We start from the raw sequence: 19,167 nt of genomic DNA on the forward strand, positions 1-19,167 counted from the left end.
AAAAGGGATATTAAATAAAATGAAACAGAGGACTGAAATCGCTGGCTTTTTCAGGCCTATGGTTCTGTGAGCTCTTTCTCACCTACACTAAGCATGGTTATGAACCATTATCAGATTTGGACTAGGAAGCCTGAGAATATGACATGTAAATACATGCTTTTCCAGAAAGCAAATACTTTGAGACTGGTTTCTAATTTTGATGTTTATTTTGATCTTTGAGTCTTTTGTGCTTATTTTGATATCTTGACTCCAGACAAGCTGGAGGAAATGGTCTTGGAAGTTCAGTATTCTCACGTCCCATGTCTTCTCCAAAACTTGGCATTTTACGTTTCATGACCTAAAATTATTGTTATTGCTGTTGAATTCATAAACGTCACTTTTATCTTTTAGAAATATCACCACCGTGTTTTACTAGGTATGTGGGAAAAGTACATAGTTTAATATAGTGAACAAAATGGGTTTAATAGTAATTAGAATTTGATAAGAAAAACTACAAGAAGGGGCCACTTGGCTGAAAGAGCTGAAGGCCCGCTGACTAAATCTCGCAGCGCTATGAGCGCCCTCTGCTGGTGCAGTCTAAATCAACGCAACGCAGGGAGGCTGCGGAGCAGAAGCATTTCCCATTTAATGAACACCTACTAGGTGCCAGGAAGTCTTTTAGGCACAAGGGCAAATTTTCTATGATCCTCATAATCCTGCAGTGGTATATTTTATAATCTTCATAGTTGAATCGAATTCACTTTTAATCCCATATGTTTCTCTAATATTCTGAATTTAGGTAGAAGGAATTGTGCAATTATTTGTACTCAGTAATTATTGCTTCTACAAATAAAGATATCCTGAATAAATGACTGTTTATCAAACATAGAATAGAACAGTGCTCATCCATGTCTCAGGATTATTTAAGAAAAATTTGAAATATGTAGGACTCATCTTTCAATGGAAAAGAACTTCAACTTTAAAAAAAAGGAATTGGTGGAGGAAGGGCTCTCACTCTTTTTCTGAAACTTTAAATTTTGTCATGTTTTTGAAAGATCAGATCAGTGTGTGTGTTGTTTTAGTAGCTAGAAAGTCAGACTGAGAGCCCCAGTCAAATGTCTGAGCCGATGGGAAAGCCACAGGCAGATAAATCAAACGTCATTGCATCCAAAAGTCCTAGGCTCCCTTACCCACAAAGTGTTTCACCCAAGCTGTCAGCAAGTTGTAGGAAGAAGGACTTGGAGTCTGATCTTTCCCCTTGGGCTTTCCTCAGTGGAAATGCCAAAATACCGAGAACCGATCTAAATTGAGGAAAAGGGCAGGGCAAGAGAGGAACTAAGTACGTGACATCTTTCTTGAGCACTAGAAAGTTGACTGAACAGTCTGTGGGCAGATCTGTGATATTTTACACATTTTAAGGTGAAAAAAAGATTTAGAAAGTGAAATGGATTTCAGTTCATTCCTACCTCTGAAATATTTGTAGAGTTCTATTGTACATGCCATAGAGTAGTGGGAAGTAACAGAGATCTTTGATTTCTGACAAGTTTTGATTTTTTTATTCTAAACTTTTTCATTTATCAGCCCCCTGGATTCAAGGAAGTTACTTTACTTCCTTCAGATTCCGTTTTCTCCCGTGTAAAATGAGGTTGATAATAGCCTCCTGCTACTGCTGTGAAAATTAAGAGAGTTAAATGTGAATGATGAGGCCTGGCAGTGATGGGCCACAAATATTTTACGGGGAGGATATATGACATGCCATATGTGCAGTTTAATCATGTTTAGCTTAATTCTTAAAATAATAATAATGTCAACATCGACGAACATTTGCCTGCTTCCTCTGCTAGGCTCTGGCCCAAGCACTCCACGGGCATCTCATTTACTCCTCACGATCCTCACAGAAACCCTCTGACGTAGGCACTTCCCACGGGCCCCAGCTGAGTCTCCGTCTTCAATCGTCCTCCTCCCAGATCACACTCTGTAAAGAACTTCAAACCTGCAAATGTTGTTTCCCTTCAGACCCTCTGTTACTATCTTAAAACTGAAGGGGATAATATTTTGGAGAAGTAGAGACAAATAGTAGTGAAGGAAGAAGACCTCTCCGAAGCTTAAATCCCTGAGAGTTTGGTGAAAATTTCGCTGACATATCCTCATAAAGGATTTTTGTGATGGTCGGTGTATTACAGAATCCCCTCCCTGAGCAGATATGTATTTCGGTCCTGCCTATTGTACGTAACGTCCCGTTCTGTGCTGTGGGAGTGCTACCGTCAACGAAAGAGGCCGTCTGCCCTCATGGAGGTGACATTCAAGAGTGAATATCTACTCTTCCATAGTCTCTGTCATATTTTGGCACTCGGAGCGATGACACCAAAACTGGCGATGTGAATAACAACAAAAAAGGGATGGAGAAGAATGGACCTAATTGGCTTTGTACTGACAGCCTTTATATTCATCTGACAAAATGAACCACTCATTCACATTTATACACGTGTATGGACTGATACAAAATCCATAGATGGAAATGAAAAACTGAAGTAAAAAAGCATACATCTTGTATGTTCCTTCCCAAATGAAAAAAAAAGTGGGCCTAATTTTTAGAATAAAGAATATGGTTTTATGTGGCCTCGTATTTTTAATATCTACTGGGAAAATGCATTCAGCTATGCTAAGATTAGTCATTCTAGTTGCATAAAAGCATGGGAAATGATCACATGTTAATTTCTGCTGACCTCTTTTATGTTAAACCATGTAAAGTACTTTTTCAATTAGGAAGCTGATTTGATTTACCAAGAGTTTAGATTAGAAATGTCTGAGCTGAATTGAAAACCAGATTATAAATCATTTCAGTATGACATTTGGATAAAATATAATCTGAGTTTATTTATGATGTCCCATCAGGGAAATTCATGTGAATTAACTTTCTCATGACAGTTCTAATAATAATCATTTCTGACCACATTAGAAATACTATATTTTCCACATGAAGAAAGTTTGCTTAACATTTCATATCCTATTTTTTTTTTTTTTAAAGATTTTATTTATTTATCTGACAGAGAGAGACACAGCGAGAGAGAGAACACAAGCAGGGGGAGTGGGAGAGGGAGAAGCAGGCTTTCCACTGAGCAGGGAGCCCGATGCGGGGCTCGATCCCAGGACCCTGGGATCATGACCTGAGCCGAAGGCAGACGCTTAACGACTGAGCCACCCAGGCGCCCCTCATATCCTATTTTGATATCTAGCTGAAACCAAGGAGGACAAAAAGGTATTACAATTATTTTGAAAATGGAGTATTTTCAAAGACGATGTAATACAGGAGAAGGCATAACCATTTACATTGTAGAGCACAAGTTCAATTGCACACGACACCTGTCTGGGGAGCTTTTCAAAAAATTCTTACGTCTGGGTCATAATCCAGATGCATCAAATCTGAGCCGCCAGAAGTGGGGATCAGGTGTCGGTACTTGTTCCAAACTCCCCCCAGGTGATCCTAATGTCCAGTCGGGGCTGAGAACCACGTTCTAGAGGCATGACCTTGGGCAAGCGAGGTTAAGAGAAAGCTCTGAAGATGGCCCTGAGCATAAGCTGGTGATGCCACGGGTTTACCTCTCTGACAAGATTCTGCAAGGACTACACAAGAAAAGGCTAAAAAGTTCCTTGAGGGCGCCTGGGTGGCTCAGTCGTTAAGCGTCTGCCTTCGGCTCAGGTCATGATCCCAGGGTCCTGGGATCGAGCCCCACATCGGGCTCCCTGCTCAGCGGGAAGCCTGCTTCTCCCTCCCCCACTCCCCCTGCTTGTGTTCCCTCTCTCGCTGTGTCTCTCTCTGTCAAATAAATAAATAAAATCTTAAAAAAAAAAAAGTTCCTTGAAATTAAGTAAAGCCTCGGAACAGCAGTGGCGACTTCCAGGCTGTTCTTTGAGCTGATCCCGTCTTGAAATCAGTGCTCAAAGTACCCGGGTGCTGCCTCTGTGGCAGAAGCAGCGTCCGGAAGGGGGAAGGAGAAACCCCTGTAAACCGAGTGTGTGTTTGTGCACTTATTAGAATTAGTTTTTATTTCTCATGTGGAAGAATAATTGATTCATGGCTTTGTTTTTGTGAAATTTCTTCTTGCCTGTGCATCCTTTCTTTTGTGCACATCTTAAGACACAAAACACAAGTAGAAGAAACTTAGTCAAACCATAATTGAAGCTTTGGACTGTTTTTTAATTTACTGACCCATTATCAGCGCACGTTTCTGGGCTGTGTGTTGAGGGGGATAAGGATGAACGAGATGGGGTACTGGCCATGATGAATTAGGTTATTATTGACTAAGTCTTAGAAGTAGGGTAGTTGTGAATAAATGAATGTAGTAGTTGTGTTCGACTTCACCAGAGAAACAGAGCCAGTAGAGTGGGTAGGTGGTAGGTGGGTAGATAGATATAAAAGGAGATTTATTATAGGAATTGGTTCTTTCCCTTGGGAGACAAAGTCCCGTGATCTGTAAGCTGAAGAACCAGGAAAGTGGACAGTGTCATTCAGGTCCAAGACCTGAGCAGCAGCTGGTGGGGAGGAGGGGGGTGATTGGTGTAAGTCCTAGAGATCTGAGAGCCTCACAGACACAGACACGGAGAGAAAAATGCGTGAGGGAAGTGACCTAGAGAAAGTAGGAACATGAGTCGTTTGGCTATGGTGGATGAGGCTCTGAGCAGTGAAGATTGTGTGTGTCACCTGGTGTTGTTAACGTAATGTGGAATCATCTACGGCACCAGAAAACTGCTTAACATCCCAGTTTCTCTGGTTTCCATCTTAAAATTTACAACTTAAAAGAGCTCAGTTAAGAAACAGGCAATAACAATTCACATAAAAGCTTCTTGGCCATTTTCATCAAGCAGTTTACATGATCTTTTGTGGCTCTATATTTATTTGAACTTTGGGCTGGCATCTCCAGAACAGTACATTTGTTTCTAAATATTGGGTATAATCAGTGGTGTAATCATGATGAAAGTGTCCATGAAATATGCCTCATTTGAATAGCGCTAAGGTGTTATTTTTGACCTCCCTTCTCTCTTAACCTTAATTTTCCTCTTGCTCAGTTGCCTTAGTTAACTGAGTGACATTAATTTTAGAAAGACTTAGGTATTTTCTGAGAAGATATTTTATTGAAGTGTCTATTGTAGTAAGTAATAGGAATTTCACCTTCGGGTAGACAGTCTACCATTTATCCATTTTGACATTAGTAAAAATAAAAAATAACTGGCCGTTTTGGTGAAAAGTCCAACTGAAAATTGCATCACAGTGGAAGTTAAAATGTTGTGTTTGTCACTCTCTTTCACTTTCCTTCAATTATGTTGGCATCATATAACCACAGTAACAATTCTGTTAGACCTTACCCGCCCAACACTCAAAGTTGTCTTTCTCCCTCCTTTGCTCTCCTTCCTTTCCTTTTTCCCTTTCTTTAATTCTTTCTAAGATTATTTATTTGACAGAGGGAAGGGGGGAGAGAGAGGGGGGGAGCGGCAGGGAGAGGGAGAGGGAGAAGCAGACTCCCTGCTGAGCAGGGAATCCAATGAGGGGCTTGATCCCAGGACCCTGAGATTATGACCTGAGCCGAAGGCAGATGCTTAACCCACTGAGCCACCCAGGTGCCCCCTTTGTTAATTTTAACAAAGAAGCCTTCTGTTTCTACCTGAACCACCTTTTATCAAGGTTTGGGCTGCAGCAAACTCCCTTTTCATTCCAGGCTGACGTTACTTATCAACCCCAGCATTCTTTTTTTCAGACCTCTCCTTACTTGTTCTCAAGTCCAGTGCTCCAGGCAGCTGCTACCAATAGGTGGAAGTAGTCCCTATTCTGTAAGAAACCTGGCCAAAAACCTTATCCTGGTTCTATTGTAACAAGATCCCAGACCCTGAGACTCACCTGGGGGTAGTCTGGGCCTCTCCTGGACCCACTGAATCAGAATCTTCTGGGGAGCTGCTAGGAAACTTTGTTCAGTTCAGCTGTGTTGAAGGGTTTTACTGTTTGTCCTGAACAACATTTTGGAGAACAAATGTATACACAAAACATCTTTCTATTCTCCCTAAAACAAAATTTCTCCTGGACAAACTAAATGTCTCCAGGACATTTACTGCAACTAATTTAACTTTCAAAATATTAGCCTTATTTACGTAGGCATAAATTATGAGTTTGCCCAGGAAGCTTTATCTAGAGGTCAAGGTTCTAGGAGACAGGGTGCCTAATGATTTAGAGAATGGTCACTAAAAATGTATGATAACGTGGTACCAGTGACTGGTGTTCAAAATTAAATAAATCCACGTTCCACATCCTTATCCAGCCAGGCTGATGCAACTGTAATTACCTTTGGAATTAAGCTCAGGTGGAATGGAACTGTCACAGGGCAATTGAAGAGGGTGGGAAGAAAGTCAGCAAAAGGATCCTTAAGGTACTATATCTTACTCTCCCCCAAAACCACTTATTTGAAATCACGTTAATGGGATCCCAGCTAGAAAGCAAAGAAGTCGCTCTAACAAAAGAAAGAAATTATCATTGGGAAGATCAGTTTTTCTCTGTACAGTTTAGAAGTGCTCTATTGCCCAGCAGTAATACTTAACTTATTTTTGGCTTTCTGGCTCTTTATGCATTTGCCAAAGTGCCTTTTGATGTGTTTTATTTACTACTCAAATAATCTGGTTTTTCAGGTCTTTTTTATTTTGTTCAAAATAGTCACAATAAACCAAATGTAAACCATAGGGCAGTGTGTCTTAAATGCTAGGCATTATTAATATTGCTAATTAGACACAGTGACCTTCCGTGTGCTCGGTTATCACCTTCCAGCTTCTATAAACTGTGCTGTAAGCACTGAGGACCACATTGCTCTCTTTTTTTCCCCTAGAGTCTTAATGCAAGAAATGTCTTAAAAAGTGCTCTGGTACTGTTGCCTGTAATGCTAGACGCATGATCAAAGCAAAGGTGCAAGTTCTTTGCCGCAGAGGACACACTGCAGTTGCATCCGCATGGCCCGTATTGGTTTAAACTGGTCTCCCGCCACCCACTTCCCCCCCAGTCATGCTGTTCACCCATCTCCTCATGAGGTTACCTGCTAGAGATCATTTCTACAGACGCAAACCACCTGGTGAGAGAACCGTCCTGTTGCACAGCCATAACTCACCGTGACCCCATCCTGTGCGCCAAGTGTGAGGTGACAGAGAAGTAGGAATCAAGGGTATTTTGCACATGGCTGAAGGAGAAAACTTGGGGATAAACATGTTTATTTTCTCTGCTGTCTTAGAATAACATGGTTTCAAGATAACTAATGATAAAATTATTTTCAAATGCTGTAGGTAGCCCTAATGGAGAACCTTGTGGAAAGACTTGTCTGGAAGAAAGAGACAATCAGTGGTTGGGGGTCACGCTTTCCAGACAGCCGGGAGAAAATGGCTCCATTGTGGTAGGTTACTAGGTTACTTAGTTACTAGGTTACTAAGTCCAATGATAACGTCGTGGATTCAGATATTCTGGGTGTGATGTTCACATCATTTGGTCTACTTTTATGTTTTATTTAGACTTGTGGGCATAGATGGAAAAATATATTTTATATAAAGAATGAAAATAAGCTCCCCACGGGTGTTTGCTATGGAATGCCCTCTGATTTACGAACAGAACTGAGTAAAAGAATAGCTCCATGCTATCAAGGTAAGGAATCCTTTTGATATTAACTGGATCAAGAGAAACAAGTGAATGCCTTTAATTATTTTTTTTAATTTTCAATTTTGCATGTACAGAGGATGGGGGAGAGATCTTTAAAATAGCTGTATTCTTTTTAACTACTCAGAGTATTTCCTTTTCTTACTCAATTGCAGTAGTAGTTGCAAAAAATGTGCTTTGTGTTTTTAGGAATAGAAATTTGTCCAGTTACGTTTGAATGAAGTTGATAATTACCCACTTTTGTATTAAATATATTTTTAATTCTGTGTAAGTCTAATGCCCAGCGTATATCAGATACTTAAAATCATGAAATTATGATTGAAAATTTGAGATTGAAAGGTCTGACAAGATGAGAACTGTTTAGATTTTTTGCTTTATCTTTAGCTTCCAAGAATATTCAGAAAGATTCAAATATAAGTGTAAGCAAATCTTTCCCACTCACTGTCTTTTGTTTTTTAAATTCATATGCATTCCTTGATAAGGGGTTGGTATCTTAAGTTTGAAAAGATTTCCCATGAAAATTCTAGGCCATTAGGAGCAGTAGTGTATGCAGAGCTAGGCCATAAACAATTAAGTGAGCAAAATTAGGGGTGAATGTCAACAGAGCATTAAAAACAGATCTGTAGCAGAAATAAAATTCTAAAAATGTGTCTTTGGAAAACTAAGAATTAAATATATATGCATTCCATTTTCCACATTCTTCTAACCAAGATGATTACCACAGTGTCCAAAGAACATTTCTGTTACCTGACAAAATTTGACCATGTATGCAAATTCAGTTATTCTATTCATATTGGGGTCCTCTGTGGTATGTGATGTCTTAGAAAAGCTCATTTAATATATCTCTGATTTGCCTTTGAGTGTCAAGAAGACAAAAGGTGAATTTTAAATTCTTAATTGAAATAAAACTCAGTCTAGTGTTTTGTATGTTTATCATTCTCATTTTCTTAATGGTTTATGGTTTACACTTCAAAACATTTTCATAGAATTTTTTTTGTTGTTCAGATACACCCAGCCACATTCTAAAAACAAATTCAAGATGGCATAAACTTATAGCACCTAAGACTATGGGGAAATTTATTTAAAAAAAAAAAAAAAGTCAGGGAAGATCTAAAAAGGAGTGGAAAAATCATGGCCAGGACTAGTAATTACAAATGACTTAACAATTTATTTAACTTTTCTGGTTAGTAAAGCCAAAACAAAGATGTGGTCCTGATTCTTATTTTTGTAGAGGTTTACTTAGGTCAGTTCTTCAGGAGAAGCAGAGCTTTGTCTTCCTAGTAAGTTCCAAAAGCATCCAGTTCATGGGGGCTTTGTAGTAGGAGACCCTCCATCTCCATGCAAATCTGGACTCACTATTCCTTTCAGCTGGGCACAATTTAGGAAGCCTATTTTAAATGCAAACCTGGACTGGAAGCTGCAAGTCCTACATCTGTCTTAGATACTCATTTGACAGTTTTTTTGAGCACATGCTGCATGTTCTTCCCGTGAAAAAGAGGCAGAGGTCAATATTTTTATTGCCATTTTGGAGGAATATCTTTGAGGATTAATATGAAAGATTGGTGATATTACATTTATCAAAGTGACTGTTTTAAAAATGAGATAGTATAAAATATCAACCTTAAAAGATGCATTTGTAAGGATTTGCAAGATTAACAAAATTATGCAAATTTTGCCTATTTTTCAATGAAATCCTGAATTGTTTTTCTACTTCATTTTAGATTATGTGAAAAAATTTGGAGAAAATTTTGCATCATGTCAAGCTGGAATATCTAGTTTTTACACAAAGGTAATAGTCCAAAAAATGACTCTTTAAATGTTTACATATAGGATTTTAATTCTTAAGATTGAGACTGTGGTATTATGTTTTACAGTAAAAAAAAAAAAATTGTATAATCTCTGAATAATATGTCTCTTAAACTTGAGTATATTACAACTTAATTTTTACTACTCAATATTCCACATATACTTTTATGGCTGTGCCATATAAGATCAACTAGAAGTCTACACTAAAGAACATTACCTGCGTCAAGAAGTTTCATTATGTTCAATTAGCCAACATGTAGTACATCGTTAGATTTTGTAGTGTTCGATGATTCATTAGTTGCATATAACACCCAGTGCTCAACATGTAATAGGAATCAAAAGTAGCTATTGTTATTTGCTTTAATTTAGATGCTTAAAATTTCTATCCAAGTATGTTACTTTTAATTACTAGTTGAGGGAGAAAAGAAGCATATGAATCTATGTCTCTCATTTAAATTATGAGAATTGAGAGATTTAAGAATTTAATATCATCTTGGGGAGGGGGGTGGGAGGATGGGTTAGCCTGGTGATGGGTATTGAGGAGGGCACGTTCCGCATGGAGCACTGGGTGTTATGCACAAACAATGAATCATGGAACACTATATCTAAAACTAATGATGTAATGTATGGGGATTAACATAACAATAAAAAAATTTTTTAAAAAAGAATTTAATATCATCTTAAGTTAAACATATTCCCAAGCTCTATTTTTTCTCTAACAGTCAAGGATATACAATCAAAGGTCACAGTTGTATCCAACCCCCAAGTCTCCCAGTTTCCCTTCAAAACTCATTAAGAATTTATGAATGTTTTCTGAATCTGTGGTCAGGCCTTAGGTTAACAATTTCCATAAATATTATCTACTGTGTTTAAAATGTGTTTATATTTAAATTGACCTTTTTAAGAGTTCAGGATTGTTTAGGGAATTTAGATATATGTTGAATACTTTTTGGTTGCTAAAAGTTATCATATTTCACCAGACAAATGTATCTGTTCATTTTAAATTTCCCTTTGTTTCCTTTTCCTAAATTTGGATTTATCACCAAATATGCCCCAAATTCCACTGGATTTATTAATTTCTAAGCTAGCATTGTTAAGAAACTAGTCAATGGCTCTTTGCAAATAGGAATAAATTAAGTCCATTTTTTGCTCTTTGGCAACATGTGATTCTCTCCATAATAAGCACTAATGAATTACCCAGATACGATTCACTTTAACAGAAACCACATTGCCTGTCTCCTAAAAGCTTAGTCTAGTATTCCATGATTCTTGCTTCAATTTAAAGTCCACTGCTAAGTGTGAGTTTCTTTTCTGAAATTGTGCTTATAGATGAAAATTCATTAACTGGCTTCTGGCTTTTTTCTGATATGTTTTTAAATTCATCAAATGTTCAGATTTTAGAAATGTATTACAAAAATGTATTCTCATCATTATTTACTTAAAATGTATATCTGGAGGAGGTTTTGGGTGGATTAAACTTTGAATTGATGATAAATTTTTTTTTTTTCTTACAGGATTTAATTGTGATGGGAGCCCCAGGATCGTCTTATTGGACTGGCTCTCTATTTGTCTACAATATAACTACAAATAAATACAAGGCTTTTTTAGACACAAATAATCAAGTAAAATTTGGAAGTTACTTAGGTACTGTAAAAATGGACAAACTCCAGTCATCTCAGTCTTACAGATACAAGTTTCCCTTATTTATGATTATTAGTCTCTTCAAAAGATCAAAATGGCCCGTAGCAGTTAAAGAGTTCAGAAACTATCGCTTTAAGGATATAATCTATGAAACGTAATATTTTACATATGTAATTACAATCATTAATATATAGTTAGACTAGAACTCTGGGTTTAGTTTACTCTCGTAAGCTTGTATCTTTATGTAGTCAACTTGTTATCGTAAGGGTTGCATCTGTTGAGTGCTTACCATATCCCAGCAACTTTTTGTGAGCACTCCACATGAATTAATTTAATCATGTATGAGTCAGTATAGTTTCTTAAAGGGCCAAGTGAAAGTCAGTGGGGCTGTCGACAGCATTCTAGACAATGGGTAACATTATGAAGCATACGGGTCTAAAAACAGCTCATTGACCTTCACCTCATAAGTTCTTAGAATATTTCCCAGAGTTTATTCTTATCTTTCTCCTTTCCCTCCTCTTCCTCCCCCTCCATTTCCTCCTCCTCTTGTGCAATAGGACACTTTATAGTCTGTATTTCTACAGAAACCCAAGATTTTCCTGGTACAATTCCTCTGTTACAGTAAAAGAGATGCTTTTCCTATAGCTTCTTAGAAAATACAGATTTGTTTAAGCCGCGTGCTTCACATGTAAGCAGCCTATACCCAGAAATAATTACAATAAGAAAAAGCAGCATTTTTCCCATTCATACAGTAAGAATTCATTTTCAGAGGGAATTCATTTATAATTCAACATTTACTTGTTTATGGTTGAGGGATATCTTGAAGTGTTGTAAGAAATGTAATTAGGGGACGCCTCAGTCAGTTAAGCATCCAACTCTTGGTTTCGACTCAGGTCATGATCTCAGGGTCCTGGGATCAAGCCCCACATTGGGCTCTGCACTCAGCGGGGAGTCTGTTTGGGGATTTCTCTCCCTCTCTCTCTGCCCCTCCCCCTGCTCATGTGCATGCTTTCTCTCCCTCTCTCAAATAAATCTTAAAAAAATAACTTAGTATTATGCCTTTTGTCATATAATAAAATATTTTACCTTTTGTGCCATCATACAGGTTTATTACAATAGGAAGATTTCATGGCAAAAAAGTTGAAGTTTAGGAAGTTCTTTTACTTAAAGTTTAAAATGTTCTATTTTAGATACCTAAAATATTATGGTTGTAAGCCTGGAGGCTAGCATGTCCTGGTACTACATAGAGACTAACCAAATGTAGAAGTGCTATCTTTAATTTCTAGTACTTGGAAATGTAAACCATGGGCCTAGTTTCATAATGCATACTAATGATTGCTTAAAGCATAGAATAAATGACCAGTTTTGAATATTGTTAAGCTAAATATTCTTAAAACTGTTTAGTCATTTGGAGTTCAGTCTCAATTATTTCTACGAGTGGATTTGTGATGATACAGTTTACCCATCGCAAATGATGATTCTCCTACTTTTCTCCACTTTGTTTGAAGGATACTCAGTTGGAGCTGGTCATTTTCGGAGTCCACATATGACTGAAGTCGTTGGAGGAGCCCCTCAACATGAACAGATTGGTAAAGTAAGAATTACATTTTTACAGTTATTTCCTCACCAAGTTTCAAAAACTTGGTGAGGAAATTGCATGAGAGGTGAAGGAAGAACTGCAAAGATGGTAAGAAGTGAAGGCTCGACACAATGAGCAGTGAACTGCATTTCGTGGTGAAAGTTGTATGGCTTTTAGATAAAATTTTATTAGAAAAGCTTTAAGGAGAAATTCTGTAAGTCAAATGAGGCTTTTCTTTCTTGTGAGTAAATTGTTCTTGAAATAAAATGATCTCAAAATGTCCAGGGAATGTATTTACTGGTTCACGAGTTTACAGATGATGGGATATTGAGACAGCTGCATGTTTTGGGGTAAGACCAGAAAGAAGATGTTCTTTCTGGTTCTGGTTTTTGTTACGTTACTGTGTGGACGTTACTAAACTTTTCTGAGCCTTACTTTGAAAAGTGAGGCAAACAACACTTGCTGTGCCCTCGGGGATCAACACCATCGTTCCTGAGAAGACAGTTTGGCAAGGAAGTCCTGTTAATGTGAATGTGCTTCACCTAAACCTCTTGAATCACTCTGAAAAGGATTTTCAAAAATCTTTGTGAGCAGTTACACGTTATGAAAATTGATGTTTTGATCCCCTGAAGATTTTTTTTTTTTAATGTGCTAGCAGTCTGAGTTTTCCTAATTCCTTTCCCAATTGCAGGCATACATATTCAGCATCGATGCAAAAGAACTAAATATCTTACATGAAGTGAAAGGAAAAAAGGTAGTGTCTCCATCTTTGGTATCGCTGAGGGCTTTTGTGAATAACTCTGCTTTTTTTCCCTCGGTGACTGGATCTGGTTTTGTTTTCGGGCAGCTTGGCTCTTACTTTGGAGCCTCTGTGTGTGCTGTGGACCTCAATGCAGATGGCTTCTCAGACCTACTCGTGGGAGCTCCCATGCAGAGCATCATCAGGGAGGAAGGCAGAGTGTTCGTGTACATCAACTCTGGCTGGGTAAGTCCAATTGCTCACCAGCTAGAGGCTGTTGATGGGATTAAGATAGAAACTGAAGCTATTCTTATTCCAGAGTTCTGTATCTAGATCCTTAGGCTAATTTTACTGATGAAAGTAAAAATTCTGGTATTGTACTAATGCTCTAAAAGTGGAACATGCTTGGGGAGGGGAAGCTGTTGATATTCCAGAAGCAGGAGATCAATTGTTCTGGTTTTTTCCTACTCACATCTTGTCCTTCAAGTAGTTGGAGTTTCTTTTAGTTTTATTATGATCCAAATCTAATTTGAAAGAATGATTTTTCTATATCCCTCAAAATGTGGATTTATTATTGGTTCTGTCGTGAATGTCTTTAATTAGAAATATTACCAGAAGGAGAAGATAAAGTATGAGATGCTTTTATTGATTTGGAAACAGTAGGAAACCATATGTTTTGATAAGATGTTAGTTTGCACAATATTTGTAGATGATATTCCTGAAAAGAGTATAAAATGGGCATAGTTTATTCCAAAGTGGATATAGTAGTTGTAGAAATAGGTAATTACCACTTACGGTTGAGTTTTAGATTATGGGGGATGTTGTGGAGTAGAAACTGACGACTTCACAATTCAATTGAAAGAGTTCTGCTGACCCTATCTTTCCAGTCTATGTTCTTGGCATTAAATCAAAACAAAGAACTGATAGGGCCTTAATGGAGTCTTCATGGTCTGTTCCTTTGATTTAAGAGCAAGAAGGGATTTGTGAGAAAATTGGGTCCTTTCTTAAGGCACAGCATGTTTAGTCAGGATTCAACAAAGTAAAATCTGTTTCAAGAAGGTATTTGTAATCTTAATGGTTTTAGAGCATTTAATAAGTTCCTATATTAAGCATCAGACTAAACACTGTATGATTCAAAAGAGAAAATACTGTCTTATAAAGCTAAGAGATTTTCAAAGTTCCAGATATAGAGCAGCAAAGTTATTTATGAACTGGGATTTCCATAGACTGTGTTTAAACTTAAATTTAGTAGTAAAGCAATACCATCTACAAAGTGATCATTCACATGTCCTTAATAGCAATATTAGGCTTTACTTTGTTCTTTTTTTTTTTTGTAAAGACCTTTCACATTTCCCTATCCATAAATGGTCTTCTTATACCAGCTACATCCTCATTCTGCATACTTTTCCTTCTCTTTATAACTAAACTTTATGGAAACACTTTAAAAATTATCATATACACCTAAAATAAGGCAATATATGATCTTTTTTCTCACTGAAATCCTAAGCAGTCCTAATAGGAAAGACAGATAAAAGTGTATCTCTTTTGTTTAAAGGGCAAGGAAGGAGCCCTACCCATTAGGCTGCCCTCTTGTTCTTCCCTCATGCCTCCCCTGAGGCACCACTGTTGAATACGAGGTAATTTCATAATTGATTGCAGCTTTTAACGCCTCTGATATAGGTGATTCTTTGTTCCCTTCTAACTTCGTATTTGTTAACTCTCTAAAATGGCACTAACCACTACCTAGCATTATATTCCATATTTATTCATCCAGTTTGATATTGTCCTTCTGCTGGAGTACAGACACCGTGTGGAGAGGAATCCTCTGTCTTGTTTACTGCTGTTTCTTTTGGGTTTGAAAGAGTACTGGAGAAATGGGTGCTCAATAATTGTTTTTGAATGAACTCAAGAAAGAATGATACTTGAATGAATCTTGCTTCCACCTACTTCTATTAAAATAACTCTCAGAGGTCCCCAAAGAACTCTTGGTCACCGTTCTCTGACTGGAGAATACTTGAAGAGTGATCACCACTTCTTGAAACCCTCTTCCTGGGAACTCCAGTGCCGTTGGTCTGCACCTTCTCATCCTCCCGGGAGCCCTTTCTCCCTTCTCCTTAAATTAGGCATTTCCTTTGGAGCCTCGCGAGCTCTCTTATCCCTTATTTCTTGATAAAATCATTTACTGTTCCTGGTGCCGGTGATTCTGTCTGTAGAGATGATTCATTAAAAAAAATAAACATTTAGTGAGTATCTGAAATGGAACAAAAACTATGAAAACAGCTGAGAATAATCTTAGTCCTGACCTCTAAGACCTCAGGTCCAGAAAAGACATAAACATGAGAGTAAAGAATTGAATACACCATGGTAAATAGCACATTAATAGCATGTACAAAGCAGAAGAAGCAATTCACTTTGGTCTAGAAGGATTCACAGAGGAAATATTTGAACAAGACAAGTTTAGGAGTTTTTTAGTTGGAAAATAAAAGGTGAAGGGTGTTTCACAATCACAAGCAGAAGAACTTGTGTGTGATCAGGGAATGTTGAATAGACTTGTTTAAGAAGAGGAAAGGATCCGCTATGATGAATAGTGTGTAGATTTTTTTTTTTTCTTACTACATAAGAGTGACATGATCAGAGTTTGGAAAGTCTGGTAGTCGTTATTATAATGATTCATTATTGCAACATTATTGAATGTCTTATTGTAATAACTCCTCTTCCAATTTAAGAGATAGCAGTTGACCTATTCATGTTTCATTGCTAAGGCTCCAAAGGCCAGCTTCAGTTATGCCAACTCCTCAACTCAGAAACCTTCAGTGGCTTCCTAGTCCTTAAATTGAGAGTAAATTTCCCTCAGTATTGAAAATACCACACCATAACATTTCAGTCTGGTTTTGTTTTGTTTCGTTTTGTTTTTGGTCTTCTTCATTATACATACTGTTTGTAATAGCCAAATTCTTTGGAATTTGTTCTGCTGATAATACTCTATATCAAAATTATGTCCACCCTTCAATAACCACCTTGAATATCATCTTTTATGAGATCTCACCTTGCTCTCACAATTAGATATGCTGTCCTTGCTTCTTGACAATACAAAGCAGTTTGTACTTCTGAGTCGTTTACATGTTTGTGCTAAGCCTTCCCTGTAACTAGGCTTCTTCAGGAAGGGGAGTGGTCTTATACACACACTGCCTTGTCCTCTTTTGCCTGTTCACTCTTTGCGTAGTGCATTGCCTTTAGTAGGAACTCAATAAATATTTGTTAGATTGAACTATCAAAATGATTTATTGGATTTTCAAAGCTAGGGATCATGAGTTTGACAATTTTTATGTCCTCTGAGCTCTAATCATACTATTATATGTGTTGACATACTTGATAAATATTTATTAAATTGAACTGAGATGTGTGTACTAAAGCTCAGTCTGTAGTTTGTCCAACTTGTTTGAAGCATTAGAAAAAAATCCATATCCAATTACAAAGGTAAATCATGTGTAAAGTTGTCAGGGAGTGTTATGATGACACCTTTTCTCCCCTTTTCTGTCTAGGGAGCAGTAATGAATGAAATGGAAACAGAGCTCATGGGAAGTGACAAATATGCTGCAAGATTTGGGGAATCTATAGTTAATCTTGGTGACATTGATAATGATGGCTTTGAAGGTAATTCAAAGTATCTAATTCGATACTTGATTTCTGCTTTGAAAATGGTACATGGAAGAGCGTATGAGTGGAATTTTAGGTCATTTGCCTTTGTCTAGAAAATGGAGCCAGAATGTTATGCTAAGTGTATTTTTTTTTTTAGTGTTACATCTGACTTCTCCTCACTTGTCAGTTATTGATTCTTAATTGATCAGACTCCTTAGACTGTACTATTTGATCATAAGTACAGTAAAGATACTGACAAGACGCAACAGAGGCTGGCTACCAAGCTGGAGCAGGTTCCAGAAGACTCCTGTTGTGCTAGGCATTCATTATTCAGCTGCTGTACTGTGGAAGGATTTGGGGAAATGTGGGAGAGAGGCCTAAGCAGTGATAAGGGGGCAACTGGCAGACCCAGCAATAGTGGCTATTTACCAACTGATATGGAAACCTCTCCAGAATGGAATAGATGTCATTACGGAGTCTGTTGCCAGGGTATCAGCCCTGCTGTTGAAGTACCTGTGTCTACCCGCCTTCCCTCTTAACATTGACTTTTTTCAATCTAAAGCTGAGGGGTAACTAAGTCTGGTAAAATTGTGCATAAAATGATGAATGGATCTGAGAGGAGTGTGCGTAATTTCTGGAGTTCAGCAAGTAAGTACTTGACGCTTTTAGGGCTCAGAATTGTCTTTCCTCTTGATATGGTCATTGGCGATTGGTATATGGTGATGTTAGGTTGCAATTTACTTGGATACTAGAAATAAGCGAGGGAGTACTCTTAAGTTTTCACTTGTTTAATTTCTGATGCGTAAAGACTTCATTCTACTTGAAATGTATGAAATATGTTTGTCTTCGAGAAGAAAGCGGGTTATTGAATATCCCTTTTGAATATATATAGAATATACATCACACATATCGAATATATGAACCCTATTAAATGTCAGAGAGTGTAATTTGGTGTACAAATATTACCATTTCTAGAGTTTTTCTAGTTCTGTTTTCTGTTTCTGAGTTTAGGTTCTCTTTTAGATTCCACGTCTCAGTGATGTCATACACTGTTAGCCTTTCTCTGACTTATTTCATTGAGCAAAATGCCGTCTAGAACGTACATGTGTCACACATGGCAGGATGATTTCTTTTTTATGGCTGAATAGCATTTTTGTTTTGCCAATGAGTAAGCATTTTGTACGTTTTGGATATGAACAAGACCCTGAGGATCTGGAAGCAGGGTCAGTACTTCTTCCCTGAGGCCCTTTCCTCCATATCTGCCTGAGTGAGAAAGCAAGGCACCTGTGTTTTATTTTTCTTTATGTATTTCCCTATTTCTTTACCCCAACTTCTATCTTACTTAATTTTTCGGGAGTAAATGGATGAAGTTACTTTGTGTTCATGGCAGGATGTGTGAGATGGTGTAGAAAGGGGATGAAAATCTCACCTGTTCTTTTTCCCTCCACCTCCAGGCAGAGATGCAAATCAGAGTCAATGTCCTCTTACTATGCACACTTTTGTGGTGTTTTCCATAGCAGACCTAAGTTATTTTTGCATTCATCATATCCTTTCCCTTTTTTGTGTTCAAAAAAGAAAAAATATGAATTTCCTGTGCACTTAGAAAAGCAAAGCAAGCCATTTGCTAAGGAGATAACCAGTTTGGCAACAGTCCAGCATAAAAATTGCATCAGGAGGATGAGGAAGTTAGGGAAGAGGTACACGGACAGGCCTACATGACGAACATGCCTGGCAGGCAGCATTCAGGTTTCATCCGTAAGAGAGATTTGGCAAAAACCGCTTATTTTTGGTTGAGGTTTTTTCACCTTGAGCATTTTTATGTGACTGTTAGACTATATGTTTGAATATTTTTTGAGCCGAGCCATAAGAAAGTTCTATAATTGTAAATTATAAGCTGTATTATTATTACTTTATGTGCCCCTGAAATAAATATTGATAGATTATCAAATCATGAATTGAGCAGTTCTTTGACACAGAACAGGAGAAGTCTTCAGGGGGGGAAAACACTGGGTAGGGCCTGTAGAGTTAATGATTCCACAGAGCGTGGGAATGAGTGAGCATGGCCTCTGGAGCAGAATGCAGTGTTTGTCTCCCACCTGCTTCATG

The 19,167-nt window shown here is 37.7% G+C and overlaps 1 protein-coding gene across 2 annotated transcripts in view; it reads left to right on the forward strand.

Moving 5' to 3' along the window:
- ITGA4 (integrin subunit alpha 4) overlaps positions 1 to 19,167 on the forward strand; it is a 78,632-nt gene that overhangs the window by 10,293 nt on the left and 49,172 nt on the right. For both annotated transcript variants that reach the window (XM_078071062.1, XM_078071061.1), the window contains exons 3-10: positions 7,294 to 7,400; positions 7,516 to 7,645; positions 9,379 to 9,446; positions 10,978 to 11,107; positions 12,613 to 12,698; positions 13,375 to 13,437; positions 13,531 to 13,668; positions 16,965 to 17,076. In XM_078071062.1, coding sequence (XP_077927188.1) covers positions 7,294 to 7,400; positions 7,516 to 7,645; positions 9,379 to 9,446; positions 10,978 to 11,107; positions 12,613 to 12,698; positions 13,375 to 13,437; positions 13,531 to 13,668; positions 16,965 to 17,076 — 834 coding nt within the window. The remainder of the gene's footprint in view (positions 1 to 7,293; positions 7,401 to 7,515; positions 7,646 to 9,378; positions 9,447 to 10,977; positions 11,108 to 12,612; positions 12,699 to 13,374; positions 13,438 to 13,530; positions 13,669 to 16,964; positions 17,077 to 19,167) is intronic.

The sequence above is a fragment of the Halichoerus grypus genome, chromosome 4 (genome assembly GCF_964656455.1).
Source record: "Halichoerus grypus chromosome 4, mHalGry1.hap1.1, whole genome shotgun sequence".
NCBI lineage: Eukaryota > Metazoa > Chordata > Mammalia > Carnivora > Phocidae > Halichoerus > Halichoerus grypus.